This window comes from Podarcis liolepis, assembly GCF_965112155.1.
Source record: "Podarcis liolepis genome assembly, chromosome: 14".
NCBI classification, from domain to species: Eukaryota; Metazoa; Chordata; class Lepidosauria; order Squamata; family Lacertidae; genus Podarcis; species Podarcis liolepis.
Window position 1 is genome coordinate 24,830,850 of NC_139569.1, and position 14,061 is coordinate 24,844,910.

At 48.6% G+C, this 14,061-nt stretch overlaps 1 protein-coding gene across 1 annotated transcript; it reads left to right on the forward strand.

Annotated features, from left to right (window-relative positions):
- Positions 1 to 527: 527 nt before the first annotated feature.
- Positions 528 to 12,122, forward strand: AQP8 (aquaporin 8). Its single transcript, XM_083474030.1, has 6 exons — positions 528 to 689; positions 3,898 to 4,160; positions 6,625 to 6,751; positions 7,964 to 8,178; positions 9,248 to 9,382; positions 10,947 to 12,122. The coding sequence occupies exons 2-6, from the start codon at positions 3,910 to 3,912 to the stop codon at positions 10,987 to 10,989; spliced, it is 771 nt and encodes a 256-aa protein (XP_083330156.1). The 5' UTR covers positions 528 to 689; positions 3,898 to 3,909; the 3' UTR covers positions 10,990 to 12,122.
- The last annotated feature ends 1,939 nt before the right edge of the window (positions 12,123 to 14,061 follow it).

The following is a 14,061-nucleotide window of genomic DNA, read 5'->3' on the forward strand; positions in this document are numbered from 1 at the left end:
TCCCCAAAGACTGACTGATGGTGCATAATGAAAGACCCTCTGTACATGCTCAGGGGCACTGTTCCTTAGTAATACTCTGCACATTCCGCGACAGTGTGAACGGGCTCTAGGGCATCACCTGGTAGTTCCTGGTAGGTGGCCTGGGTGAGGCTTTCCTAGTTGTTGATGAAAGGCACCGGTGATGACACTCTGCACGTGCACAGGAGCACTCTCTCCTCCACACGTGCAGAGAGACCGCAACTGCAGGGAAAGTTCCTATGCTCTGAGGAGGACCTGTTTCTTCCCCTCCGCTTCCCCCTTGTGGCGCCACGGGTTTTGCACTCTGCACTTCAGTCCAGGCAGGCAACCAGACTTGGCTCAGGCCCGCAAAACAAATCCTTGAACCATAGAACCACCCAGATAAATAGCTGTTATTTCTCTGTCAGCTGAAACACACTCAATGACTTCTACTGCATTTTTTTAACTGCACAAATCCCTTCCACTCCCCCCACCCACACCTTTTTTTTAAAAAAACACACACACTTCTTTTATACCACAGGTCAAGCAGGGAGTGTGCCAATATTTTATGGGGATAGTAAAGTGTTCGGCGCTGAGGAAACAGAACCATTCTGCAGAAAGGACTTGCTGGTGGTTAAGCAGGCATCTCTGCTCTCTCTTTCAGGAACAGACAGCTGGAATAGTTGGAGCTGGTAAGTGAGCAACAGTGGATGGATGGGGAAGGGGGGGCAGGAATTCCCTCTCCAAACCTTTTGCCTTGGGAATGGGTGGAAAATGTTAGAGAGGGCTTGTTGGAGAGTATAGGAAGTCTCTCTCTCTCTCCCCCCCCCCTTGTTCATTTACAGTGGTACCTCAGGTTAAGAACTTATTCTTAACCTGAAACTATTCTTAACCTGAGTGGTAACTTTAGCTAATGGGGCCTCCCGCTGCCGCTGCGCCGCTGCTGCAAAATTTCTGTTCTCATCCTGAAGCAAAGTTCTTAACTCGAGGTACTATTTCTGGGTTAGCGGAGTCTGTAACCTGAAGCGTCTGTAACCTGAAGTGTCTGTAACCTGAAGCGCCTGTAACCCGAGGTACCACTGTAGCCTAGGACTTGCTGATCAGAAGGTCGGCAGTTCGAATCCCCGCGAAGGGGTGAGCTCCTGTTGCTCGGTCCCTGCTCCTGCCTACCTAGCAGTTCGAAAGCATGTCAAAGTGCAAGTAGATAAATAGGTACCGCTCCGGCGGGAAGGTAAATGGTGTTTCCGTGCGCTACTCTGGTTTGTCAGACGTGGCATAGTCATGCTGGCCACATGACCCAGAAGCTGTACGCCAGCTCCCTTGGCCAATAAAGCGAGATGAGCACCGCAACCCCAGAGTCGGTCACAAGTGGACCTAATGGTCAGGGGTCCCTTTACCTTTGTCACACCTTAGTGCACAGTTAAACTGTGGGACTCCCTCCCACAGGAGACAGGGATGGCCACCAACTTGGATGGCTTTAAAAGAGGATCGGACAAATTTGTGGAGAGGGCTATCAATGGCTACCAGCTGCAATGGCCATGCTCTGCTACCACCGTTGGAGGCGGCAATGCTTCCAAATGCCAGTTGCTGGTAGCCACAGTGGCAGAGAGCTGCTCTTGTGCTCAGATCCTGCCTGTGGGCATCGCTTTGGGGCATCTGGTCAGCCACCGTGAGTGTAAGGAGGTCCTACACATGAGTAGGAGTCCGGTAGAGACACATGCCCGACTGGCATGTTCTCTCCCTCCTGGTCGGTTGTTTGGGAGATTCAAAATCTTCCTCCAGACCAAACATCACAGCAAATAATACCTAAGTGTGGAATGATGCTCCAAGTGTGTGTATGTAAATACAGTGGTACCTTGGGTTACAGACGCTTCAGGTTACAGACTCCGCCATAGCTGTCAATGTTTCCCTTTTTTAAAGGGAAATTCCCTTATTCCGAATAGGATTCCTCACAAGAAAAGGGAAAAGTTGACAGCTATGGACTCTGCTAACCCAGAAATAGTATCTTGGGTTAAGAACTTTGCTTCAGGATGAGAACAGAAATCGCGTGGCGACAGTGCATCAGCAGCGGGAGGCCCCATTAGTTAAAGTGGTACCTCAGGTTAAGAACAGTTTCAGGTTAAGAACGTTAGTTTAGCCAAATTGCTGCGCTACTGAGTCTGAACGCTGACTGCCTGTACTCTGCTGATCCTGAAGTGTGCTGATGCCCCTTAGGTATCAGTCGCTGCGATGTTCAGGCTGGAGAAAGATTTTGAATCTCCCGAATGACCAGCCAGGAGGGAGAGAACATCCCAGTCGGGCATGTGTAGGACCTCCTGACAGTGAGATGCTGAACTAGATATGCCTTTCGCTTGACACAGCAGGCTCTTCTTATGTTCTTAGGAATTCACTCCCAGAAGATGTAGCGATGGCCATCGCCCTTAAAAGGGGATTGGAGAAATCCATGAAAGATAAGGCAATCAGTGACTGCAATCCATGATGGCAATGTTCTGCCCCCTCTTTTGGAGGCAGCATGTCTCTGAGTACAAGCTGCTGGCAGTGGCAAGCGTGGAGAGCAAGTGAGGCCATTGGCAGATCTTGCAGTCTTAAATTTCAGCGGTGCCCTGTGGGACACTGAAATTTGGCGCCCTACCGCCTTGTGCCACTGTAAATCAGAGCTGCAATGTTGCTGAGGCTCTGTGCCTGGTGCGACCAAACCAGTGGCGCTCCCCTAAGCCTTCCTCCACAGCTTCAATGTGCATGTGTGAATCTGATAGCCTTGGGAAGTGTAGTTCAGTGACAGAGACCCTGCTTTTTTATGCAGAAGGTCTCCAGTTCATTCCATGATGGCACCTCCAAGTAGAATTGGGACTGTCCCCTGCCTGAAACCCTGGAGACCTGCTGCCAGTCAGGGTTGACAATCCTGAGCCAGGTGGAGCAGCGGTCTGGCTCCGTATAAGACAGAAACATGAGGACTGGAATCTTGATTTTCATTTAGGGGAAGGGCTGCAGCAGGCAGAGCCTCTGCTTTGCGTGCAGAAGGTCTCAGCTTTAATAGCTGCTAATGGCATCTGGGACGCGGGTGGCACTGTGGGTTAAACCATAGAGCCTGGACTTGCCGATCAGAAGGTCGGCAGTTCGAATCCCCGTGACAGGGTGAGCTCCCGTTGCTCAGTCCCTGCTCCTGCCAACCTAGCAGTTCGAAAGCACGTCAAAGTACAAGTAGATAAATAGGTACCACTCCGGTGGGAAGGTAAACGGTGTTTCCGTGCGCTGCTCTGGTTCGCCAGAAGCGGCTTAGTCATGCTGGCCACATGACCCGGAAACTGTCTGCGGTCAAACGTAGGCTCCCTCGGCCAATAAAGTGAGATGAGCGCCACAACCCCAGAGTCGGCCACGACTGGACCTAATGGTCAGGGGTCCCTTTACCTTAATGGCATCTCCAGGTAGGAATGTCCCCTGCCTGAAACCCCCGTATCTTCCTATCAATGCAGACAATCCTGAGCTCAGTGAATCAAGGGGCTGACATGATAGAAAGCAACTCCTCTTGCTCATTTCCCGAAACTCTGGCTTGGCTGCTCTGAAGAAATGGAATGCAGGGTCAGATGGACCTTGGCCTTATCAATGGAGGCAATTGTTGTGCCCTTCTATTAAGAGGAGGGTGACTAAGTTTCCCTCTCCCTTGCGGAAGGCCAGCCCTCCTGTGCGGTGGGAGCAAGAGAGGGAACAATGGGGATGCAGCCTTGCCAAGTCCTTGCCCCGAGTCCAGAACAGAGCGCCCCATGGGAACGGCACATACAGTGGCATTTGGATTTAAGTCTTCATTGTGTCACACACCAGGGTCAACCTCCTCCGTTCAGCTGACCTGGGAGGGCTCACCAGGTGCTGGCTGGTCACCAAAGCCTGGCTCTTGTCTTCCAGATTTGCCCAGGCATGACAGACGTGGAATTTGGCCGGATGTCCGTCAAGGAGCTGGAGCTGGATGGCAAAAGCAGCCCCCCGCAGCCCCACTGGTTTGAGCAGTACGTCCAGCCTTGCATCGGAGAGCTGGTGGGGTCGGCCTTCTTCATCTTCATTGGCTGTGCATCGGTCATCGAGAACACGGATGGCACCGGGAGGCTGCAGCCAGCGTTGGCACACGGACTGGCCTTGGGGCTCACCATTGCGGTCTTGGGGAACATCAGGTGAAGGAAAGAGGGAAGGTGGACTTGCAGCGGGGGAGAGGGGCAGGAACAGGACTCTTGGGTTCTCTCAGCTCCCAGGGAAGGTGGCTGTTCCTGCAAAGGCTTCTGGGAGTTTTTGCAAGGCTTAGGCGTCTCCAGCCAGACCTTTTTTGGGGTGGGGTGGGGAGCGAAAGGAGGGATGGATGGATGTGTCAATTTCTGTTTCTCCTTTTTCCAATCTTAACGTCAGTTCTCCACATTTCCTTATCAGTTTGCAATTTAAAAAGGAAACCTCATGACAATTCATCAGCATTTTAGGGCAAATCTATTCGAATATGCACATATTTGCCTGCAATTTTGCCTAATGGAAAAGTGATTTCCTGTCATATAATGCATTTTTCATGTCACTTTCAGCCGTGCATTTCTGAACACACATTGTTAGGCTGGAGAAATGTATTGCAAAATCCAGAGAAGGGTAAAAATTTTGAAGAGTCGCTGTGCTTCTGTTCATATAATGTTTCACAAAGTGAGAATTAGGTGGCTTCATCCTTAAATGTGAGCTGAGCTGAATGTCTGGCCCCTGTGGAAACCCGAGCCTGCCAGTGAGAGGACAGTTCTGTTCTTACTTCTATGTCCTGAGATGGCAGCAGGAATGGCGTTCCTCCTTTCCCCCTGCCAGGCGAAGTTTAACTGAAAGGGGCCAAGAGAGATCTCTCAGGGGGTTGTAGATCCTGATGTGGGAAGCCATCCTTCAGCAAGCAGCTTCTGGCAGTGGGATGGAAGGAAAGCGGGGGTAGACGTCCAATTGGGATCTCCTGGCATATCTCTGGGTGATTCTCAGTAGATCCGTCATGAACACAGGAACATAGAAAGCCATCACTGAACAGCAGCAGCAACAAAATAAATTTCTCCTTACCTGAATGAGGCAGCTAAAATGATGAAAGTGAGAGGGAGAGCGGACTTTTGTGTGAAAGCTCTGTGAACTCAATACAGTTCCGACACTGAAAGGATATCCTTAGAATATCCAGAATGTGCTCAGAGACATCCTTTTTTTTAAAAGAAGAAGATGCTCAACCCTGCCTCCAAGGTCTTAAGCAGAAAGGAGAGGAAGTGTTGCCTATCAGGCAACCTTGAGATGGTTGGGTACCGATGAATCCCAATAGGAGGCCAGGAGCTAATTTGGAAGGGTCTGTGGTCACCTCTGAATCTGATTGAGGTGAGGCTGCGTTCTGGAATGGGGACAGTCATATTCCAAATGTCTCCAATTCGAACTCCAGCTCCCCAGCTGGAATGGCAGTAGGGTGACTGGCCCAAAAAGGGTTAATCTTTTTGCCTCTTGACACAAGGGACATTTGCCCTTAAAACTTTGCTCTCCTTGATTAATGGAGTAAACAAGTCAATCAGGACGTAGGGGCTGCCATATGTCCGGATTTTCTTGGACATGACCAGGATTTCAAAGGCAGAATTGACATCTGGGGGGAATTTTTTTTGAAAGGTGGCATTTTGTCCTGGATCTTAGGCAAGTCAATAAAAATAAATAAATCACTTTTTTGGCATTTTGGGGGAAAACCCTGCTTAATAACTTTGGGGTTTGTCTTAAAAAAAGCTCAATCATTTTCAGGTCCCCACCCCAAAAAGCTTTTACTTTTTGAAATATGGCAATCCTAAACCCTAGTCACCTGTAGTTTACGATCTGTTTCTCCCTCCCTCTTTATCTGCTTGTCGGTAACATCAGTGCAGAAGGGACTTAGTGCTGAAGTGATTCTTGGGCCTCACAACAGGGGAGGTGAAAGCTCAGGTTATAAACTGTTTATGTCCTCTCAGAAGTAACTGCTGGTAATGATAACGTTATGTGCAGAGTGCACTGTGATCTTGGAGCAGCAAAGGTTGTGTGTGTCCATTGGGTCCTTCTCAGCACACATTCTAGCCTGTGAATGTCCTTCTTAAACTGTGGTGCCCAGAGCTAGATGCAGGACTTCAAATGGGGTCTGACCAAGTCAGAATAGAGTGGTACTATTACTTCCCTTGATCTGGACACCAAATATATTTGGATGCAGCATGAGATATTTTTGCTGCAGCAACAGACTGGTAAGCTTGTTGTCTACTAAGATCCCTAGGTCTTCCCCCCCCTCCTATATTTGTGCATCTGTCTTTGCAGTAGGATAGAATACACCAGGGGTCAGCAAACTTTTTCAGCAGGGGGTCGGTCCACTGTCCCTCAGACCTTGTGGGGGGCTGGACTATATTTTGAAAATAGAAAATGAACAAATTCCTATGCCCCACAAATAACCTAGAGATGCATTTTAAATAAAAGGACACATTCTACTCATGTAAAAACACACTGATTCCCAGACCATCTGCAGGCCAGACTGAGAAGGTGATTGGGCTGGATTAGGCCCCCGGGCCTTAATTTGCCTACCCATGTACTACCCTATTCTTTCACAGGAGCCCTCTAACAATGCTCTCTCTCCTCTCCTCCCTACAGTGGTGGCCATTATAACCCTGCGGTCACCCTCGGGGCCTGGCTCGTGGGTGGGCTGAACATGGTGATGGTCATTCCTTACTGGATCTCCCAGTTGTGCGGTGGGCTCATCGGAGCCGGGCTGGCCAAGGTATGATCGGTGATGGGGCTGGATAGGGGAGTGGGAAGGACAGCATCTGTCAATGGGCATGTGTGAAGGTTTGCTTCTTGGGATGGCATGGCATTGCCATAATCAGAGGCAGCAGTGGATGGCAGGTCTCTGTTGTTCTCCCAAGCATGCCCCTCTGAAGAATGCCCAAAGAACCTCAATTATGATATCTGTTAATGCAGCAGGAGCTGCTTAGTGCTTAGTATGTGCTTAGGACTCACAGCTAAGGATGGCAGGACCCTTCAGTTTTCCTTCTCCCACTTTCTCATTTTCCCAGTCTGAAGTTCCGTTTTCCAGATTTCTGCAGCAATTTGTGAATTATTATTTTTTTAAGAAAAATGGTCATGAAAATGCATCAGCAATTGCTTGCAAATTTCTCCTAATAAACACATTTTCAATGCAGTTTTGACGCAGATTTTTGCAAGTAGTATAATGCATGTTATTTTCACCAATGTCTTAGCTTCTATGCATACTTTCCCCTAATGTGTGCAGTTTTGTAGGATTGCCATATCTTGAAGAGCAAAAAAGAGGACAGCCTGAGCTGCTGCCAGCCTGAGCCGGGGAATGAGGCACATGGGTGCAGGTGCACGGGGCCGCTGCTGCGCCTACATGCCTGTTTCCCCAGCACGGGCTGGCAGCGGCCTTGGCATGCAGAGCAGCCTGTGCCCAAGCCCAAGCCTCCCGCACCCGAGCCAAAGCCCAAGTTGCCTATGCCTGCACCCGCGCCCACACCCTTCCCCAGCCTGTGCTGCCTGAGCCCCGCCAAGACAATACAAAAATTATAAAAAATCAAAACCCCAAATCCCAGACATTTACTTTCATATGTGAAAATCCCCCTCCCCAAGATGGTCATACTGGCCCCCCAAAAGAGGGCATGTCCAGGATTTCCCAGATGTATGGCAACCCTACGTTTTGCAAACATCAGTTGTATGGAGAACTACATTGCAGCATTTGGATCAGTGCAGATTTGGAAAGATGGTTCTGTATTTCATGTTTTGTGTTGTTTGCTCCACTGTCAAAGGACTTCCAGTGGCAACAGTATGAAAGAAAACCCAAGTGGTCTTAGAGTCCATGCCATACATGATGGGACTAAAATGTGGGTGGGTGGGTGAAGGGAACCCAATATGTCCACACCTACTTTTGTATCCCTTGTGCATCTGAAATTAAATTTGGAAGCCTCTAAATCTGTTGCAGGTGATGACCGTCTGGGAAAGGTACGACAATGCCACAGGAGCGGCTTTCACCTCCATCACCTCAGACAACCAAATCCCCGCAGCTCTGGTGGGTGAGATTGTGATGACCATGTTCCTGGTCATGACGGTCTGCATGGGGGCCATCAACGAGAAGACCAAGACCCCCCTGGCTCCTTTCTGTATCGGCTTCACCGTTACAGTGGACATCCTCGCAGGGTGAGTTTGGCTGGCATTCCTGCAAAGGGAGCTGATGTAATTCACCCCTCCCAGACTAATACACGGACTGGAACGTAATTATCCTTTGGATTTCACAATACTCTGAATTTTGAGGTGCAATTCTCCTCTCAAAAGAACATACCAAAATGCATTTGTTTTTATAAAAAAGCATCAGATTGATTCATCACCAAAATATTGGCTTGAGAATAAGCTGTGAGATGTTTTTGGATAGATTCAGCTCATGGTTTCCTCAACCTGCATTTAATTGCTCACATTCCTTGCAAAGACACTTAGGGTTGGATCTGTTCCTGGCTGATAATGCGGAAAGCTATCAGTAAGGGCTGTGTTCTCCTTCCACTGCCAGAGGCAGGATTCTGCTCAGTCTTGGCTGCTGGGACTTGCACTCTGGCCTTGCTTACGGGCTTCCCATTGGGGCATCTGCTTGGCCACTGTAAGAATGGGATGCCTGACTAGATGCCTCCCCCGGTTTGATCCAGCAGCCAGGCTCTTCTTATGGAACCTCCAGGTCCAGAGGCAGTCTACCTTGATTCTGAGGTTCTTAGGAGTATTTTGGCCTGATCCAGCAGGGCTCCTTATGCACTTTTATGTTCTCAAGCCAGCCTCAGTGCTGACACCGCATGCTCGGTGCCAGTGTCCTTCATGCGAATCCTGACAGCCAGCAGCAGATTGCCTGTTGGGTCTCCTTGCCTTGCTTGCATCCGCTAACCAGAACGGACCGTTATCAAGGCAAAAAAAGCTTATTCAGCCACCAGCCCCGCTCCCCATCTTTAGTGAGAGATGAGGCTTTTGCTTAAGCACTGAGAAGGGCTTCAGACACCAGGATTGATCTGTTGCTGACAGATGGGTGTAGGGATAAAATCCTGCGGTTTCCCTTTCACATACGGTTGTCGGCAAATGGTAAGGAGCTCTCACACCCGGCTCTGAAATGTGCCCCCCTCTTGGGAAACGGCAGCTCTGCTTTCACGGAGGCTTTGGGATATATTATGGGATGTTTGCTCAGCATTGACCTTTGATACACGGCTGCTCCTTTTCTTTTCCCGCCATGCAGGGGAGGTGTTTCAGGAGGCTGTATGAACCCAGCCAGAGCGTTTGGTCCTGCACTGGTCGCCAACTACTGGGACTACCACTGGGTGTACTGGGTCGGCCCTATGGTGGCCGGACTCCTTGTTGGTGCATTGATAAGGTAGGTAGATGGGGGGGGTGTTTCCACTTCCCAAAGTGAGGGGGGAGGTGGTAATGTGAGTGGATGGAAAGCTCTTGTTGTGTTGAGATAGGAGTGCAAGTCTTTAATAATAATGATGATGATAATAATAATAATAATAATAATAATAATAATAATAATAATAATAGCATTTATATCCCACCTTCCCCCCCCCAAGGAGCTCATGGTTCTCCCCCTCCTCATTTAATCCTCACAACAACCCTGTGAGGTAGACTAGGCTGAGGGGCGGTGACTGGCCCAAGGTCACACCCAGTGAGTTTCATGCCAGAGTGGGGATTTGAACCCTGGGTTGGATCTACACACAGGAAAAAAATATGCTATAAATAAGTCAGAAATTAAATTGTTGTAACAAAAAAAAATCTAGGTAAAAATCGCATAGAAAAAAATTGTTTGCTCTCTGGTGCCATCTGGTGTTGCATGTTTGTAATGCATTCAAAGCGTTTTTTGACTAATGTAGCTGAGTCCCTGGCCTCCCACCCTGTTCTGATTATACCACACTGGCTCTATCTCACAGAGCTTGGGGCCTCTGAATCAATGTTACCAGCTACTCTTTGGGGGCCACGTCATGCTCCCAACTTCACCAGAGATTGTGCCACACTGGACTGCTGAGCTCCATTCTACAATCATAGTGTAGCCCAGTCATTCCCAACCTGGTGCCCTTCAGATTTATTTTATTAAATTTATAAACATACTTATGAAATGCTCTGATTTTTGTTTAAAAAAACAAACAAAAAAAACAACAACAGAGCAGTTTGCCATTCTACAATTCAACATAAAAACAGACAAGAAATATAATATAAAAAGGTAAAATGGGAAAATTTGCTAGTTGTTATGGAAAGATGTATTCTTAGTTGCCTGCCGATGTCTGATAGAATAGAAAAGTTTTCAGTAGGCATTTAGAAGTTGAAACTGTTGCTGAACTGCAACTCCCATCAGGCCCCTGAAGCAAAGCCAAAGCAATGCTTCTGAATGTCAATTGCTGGAAACCACATGAGGGGAGGGTGCTCTGTGTTCAAATCCTGCTTGCTAGTTTCCCCTAGGTTTCTGGTTGGCCACTGTGAGAACAAGAGGCTGGACTAGATGGGCCCCCTTTGGAGGGGGAGACTCCCTGGCTTCTTCAGCAGTCTGCCTCATCTCTATCTCTTGAGGCCTCCACTCCTGCTTCTGATTTTGGACTGCTCTCTGCCCCAGACTCTTCCCGCTCACTAAACCATTACCTCTTCTGTTTCCGACATCTCCTCCTCTCAGTCTGCTACCTCTTCTCCCTCTGTCCACTCATTGTCATCTCACCACCAACCCCGTGGTTCTGAGCCTTCCTCCCTTGGGGGTTCCCTAACCAGTCCCCCCCACCGCTCCTCTACATCCAGCCAGCCCACAACATTGGGCCACTGACCTGACCCAGAAGCCTGTTCTTAGATTCTTATGTTTAGAGTAACCCATCCTCCCCAGCTGCTATAAATGGAGCCTAGGAATGCCCTCCCCCCAATGTACTGATTCTAACTGGTTCATCCTTTTGTTCCTTCAGGACTCTGATTGGGGACAAGAAAACCCGCATCTTCCTGAAATGAGCATCCTCTGAGCAGGCTCCAGCGCTGGGCAGCACAACATCAACAGACCGCTGCTCCAGAGCTCTCCAACAACCCTCCACTTCTCAACCTCTGCTTCCCCGTTTCCTTCGTGGCCAAGGTCTTGGGCGGCCCCTACCTGGAGGAGACAGGCAGGCTCCTGGACCGTTCTGCTGAGTGCTGCTCTCTACTATTTAAAGCAAGGGGGGCTCCATCTCCCCATGCATTGCTGCTAGGGAAATCCAAGCAGAGAGAGTTGCTGCTGTTGGGCTCAGGGTCTGCATCGGCCGGCCACAGTGAGACCAGGATGCTAGGCTAGGTGGCCCCTGTCGGCCTGACCCAGGAGCTGGGCACTTCTTACGGTCATATGTTCTCAACGCTGTTAGGATATTGGACACAGACACCATCAGCAACCTCATTGATCCAGATGGTTGCTCTCCCCTGGGCAAGTTCCACTGGAATACCCTGGAGCTCTTGGGCAGCACCTGGGAATCTGCTAGCCCAGCTCACCCACACTCCACTGGGGCTTGCACAAGGCCTCATGTAAATTGATCAGTCCGGATTTTAGTATGAATTCCCCCCACTGTACACATTTTCAGGTAGCAATTTCCCCATATATAATATGTTTCTGCGTGTGCTGTTTTCACTGTAATATAGCATATGCATTATTGTATACACTGCAGAACAGCACTGCAAAATTCAGAGAGGTGCAAATTTCAAGGGATAATTGAATCTGTCCATTTTGGTGTCTCTCAGTTTCTCCAGTCTTAGATTCAGATCTTCGCATTTCCAAATCATTCTGCTTTTTTTTTTTAAGTCCTCATGAAAATTCACCAGCGTTTTAGTGTGAATTTCTCCTAACTAGCATGTTTTGTATGCAGTTTTGCTTAATGTACACATTTTTGCAGAGCGATTTCCCCCAATACAGTGCATTTTTTGTACGTTGTTTTCCCTATTATATGCATCCCTATGCACACTTTACTCAAGCATATTGCTTTATTGATGATTTGCTAACCATTTCATACGATTTGTGTTGTATTTGTGATGTTCCAGTATGTTTTGTTACCGTTATTGTTGTTACTGTTTGTAAGCTGCTTTGAGATTCATTTGAATGAAATACAACAAATCAGTTTGAATCAAGTGTATGCCCTTTTTGTACACATGACTTGGCCGGAGAGCTGGCTTGCAAAATTTGGAGAAGTGCAAATTTCAAAAGATGGCTGTGTTTCTGTTCACAACTTGTTTTTTGCAAGGTATGAATTAGGTGAGTTTGCTTTTTAAATGTAAACTAAGTGAAAGTTCTCTTCTGTCCCTGCACAAGAGAACTACTGGTGCATCAGGGTGCCCTGATGGTCAGGAAGTTGAGAGGGGGAGAAATCTCTTCTAAGCTTTCCTCCTCCAGGGACTCAGGCTCTCCACTTCCTTGGAGGGCAGATCACATTTGTGCAGGACACAACAGGGAACACACTCCCCAGAGACCCGTCTCTTTCTCTCTCTATCCTTCCCCAAAGCACTTCACCCCTCCCTCCACGCTGGTTGCCAAGAGCTGCTCAGAGACAGCAGCTGTAAGCCTAATAAGGTGAATCAAAGCAGAGCCCAAGGCGTGCAGATTATAAATCATCCTCGGTGACAGTGCTAATTGATTTCCGAAATCCAGGGGTGGGGGAGAGAGATCATTGCAAATCAGGCACCACTATGGAGTCGGTGAAGAAATCTGGATTTGCAACAGCCTGATAGAGGGGAGCAGCAGCCCCACCACCCCAGCCCTCCTCGGGGGTCTTTCTACAACCTGGCTTTCTGTGGGTTGTTGTTTCCTGTGTTGCACACTTGCCTCGTAGATGGGGGTGGAGAAATACTCCCCTCCCCCAGCAAAAATGAGCCAGTCCTCAGAACCATTTAGGTGCAATGAAAGAAGAAGAAGAAGAGGAGGAGGAGGAGGAGGAGTTTGGATTTGATATCCCGCTTTATCACTACCCAAAGGAGTCTCAAAGCGGCTAACATTCTCCTTTCCCTTCCTCCCCCACAACAAACACTCTGTGAGGTGAGCAGGGCTGAGAGACTTCAAAGAAGTGTGACTGGCCCAAGGTCACCCAGCAGCTGCAGGTGGAGGAGTGGAGACGCGAACCCGGTTCCCCAGATTACAAGTCCACCACTCTTAACCACTACACCACACTGGTGAAGCCTTCAACAGGCATGGGGAAGATCTTGGGGTTCGTGTTGCCCTGAAATTGTGCCACTTTCTGAGTGGCAAGCTCTGAGACTTCGGTCAGTTGTCTGGTGGTTGATGATGGTTGCTCCCAGATTACGCCTCTAAAATTCTCCTATGCCCTACACAACTGCCTGAGAGGCATCAGTCTGACAGGTCCAGCTTCTCCGAGTAAAGAGATGGAGGTTGCGGAAAGGTTTCAGCAGCTGAATGGCCAACCGGCTGTTTAAAGGCATGAGAGGCCCTAGCTGCAGCGGTGGGCACATAGAAAACCCTAGGCTGCTTACCAAAGAGGAGGGTGCACTTCTGATATGGGCAGAGGCACTTTTCTGCTCCAAGCCTGAGATATGTGTGGTCAGTTCCTGACTCCCAAGCATGGGGTGGCTGGTCATGGTTTCTATACGGTGAGTTAAAAGCATTCTGTTCATGCTTAAAGGCACTCTTTGACATGATCATCATTTTCCATGTTTCAAGGCAGAGCCCTTGTATTCAAAATAGATGACCTTACTCTACCCTTGCTGAATATTTTTTATACTGTATACAGGAAACTTGCATCTTATGCTTATTTTACTTACACAATCACAGCTTAGTGTGGGTGGGGGGAAAATAAATCAATAAATGAAGGAGGAAACCCCCTCCCCATTTACCTGTACTTGTAAACCACTTAGAAGCCTGAAAAAAATAAATAAATGCAGTCCAGAAATGCACACCCTGTTCATGTCTTCCAGACAAATGCAGAGCGAGTTCACCTAAGCAACTGAGTTTCTTTGAATAAGCAAAAGGGGGGAAGTGAAGGGTGTGTGTGTGTGTGCAGCTTTTAGACTGCCTGGGGCGGAATTACCCAGATTTCATTCACACAGAAAGTGTTT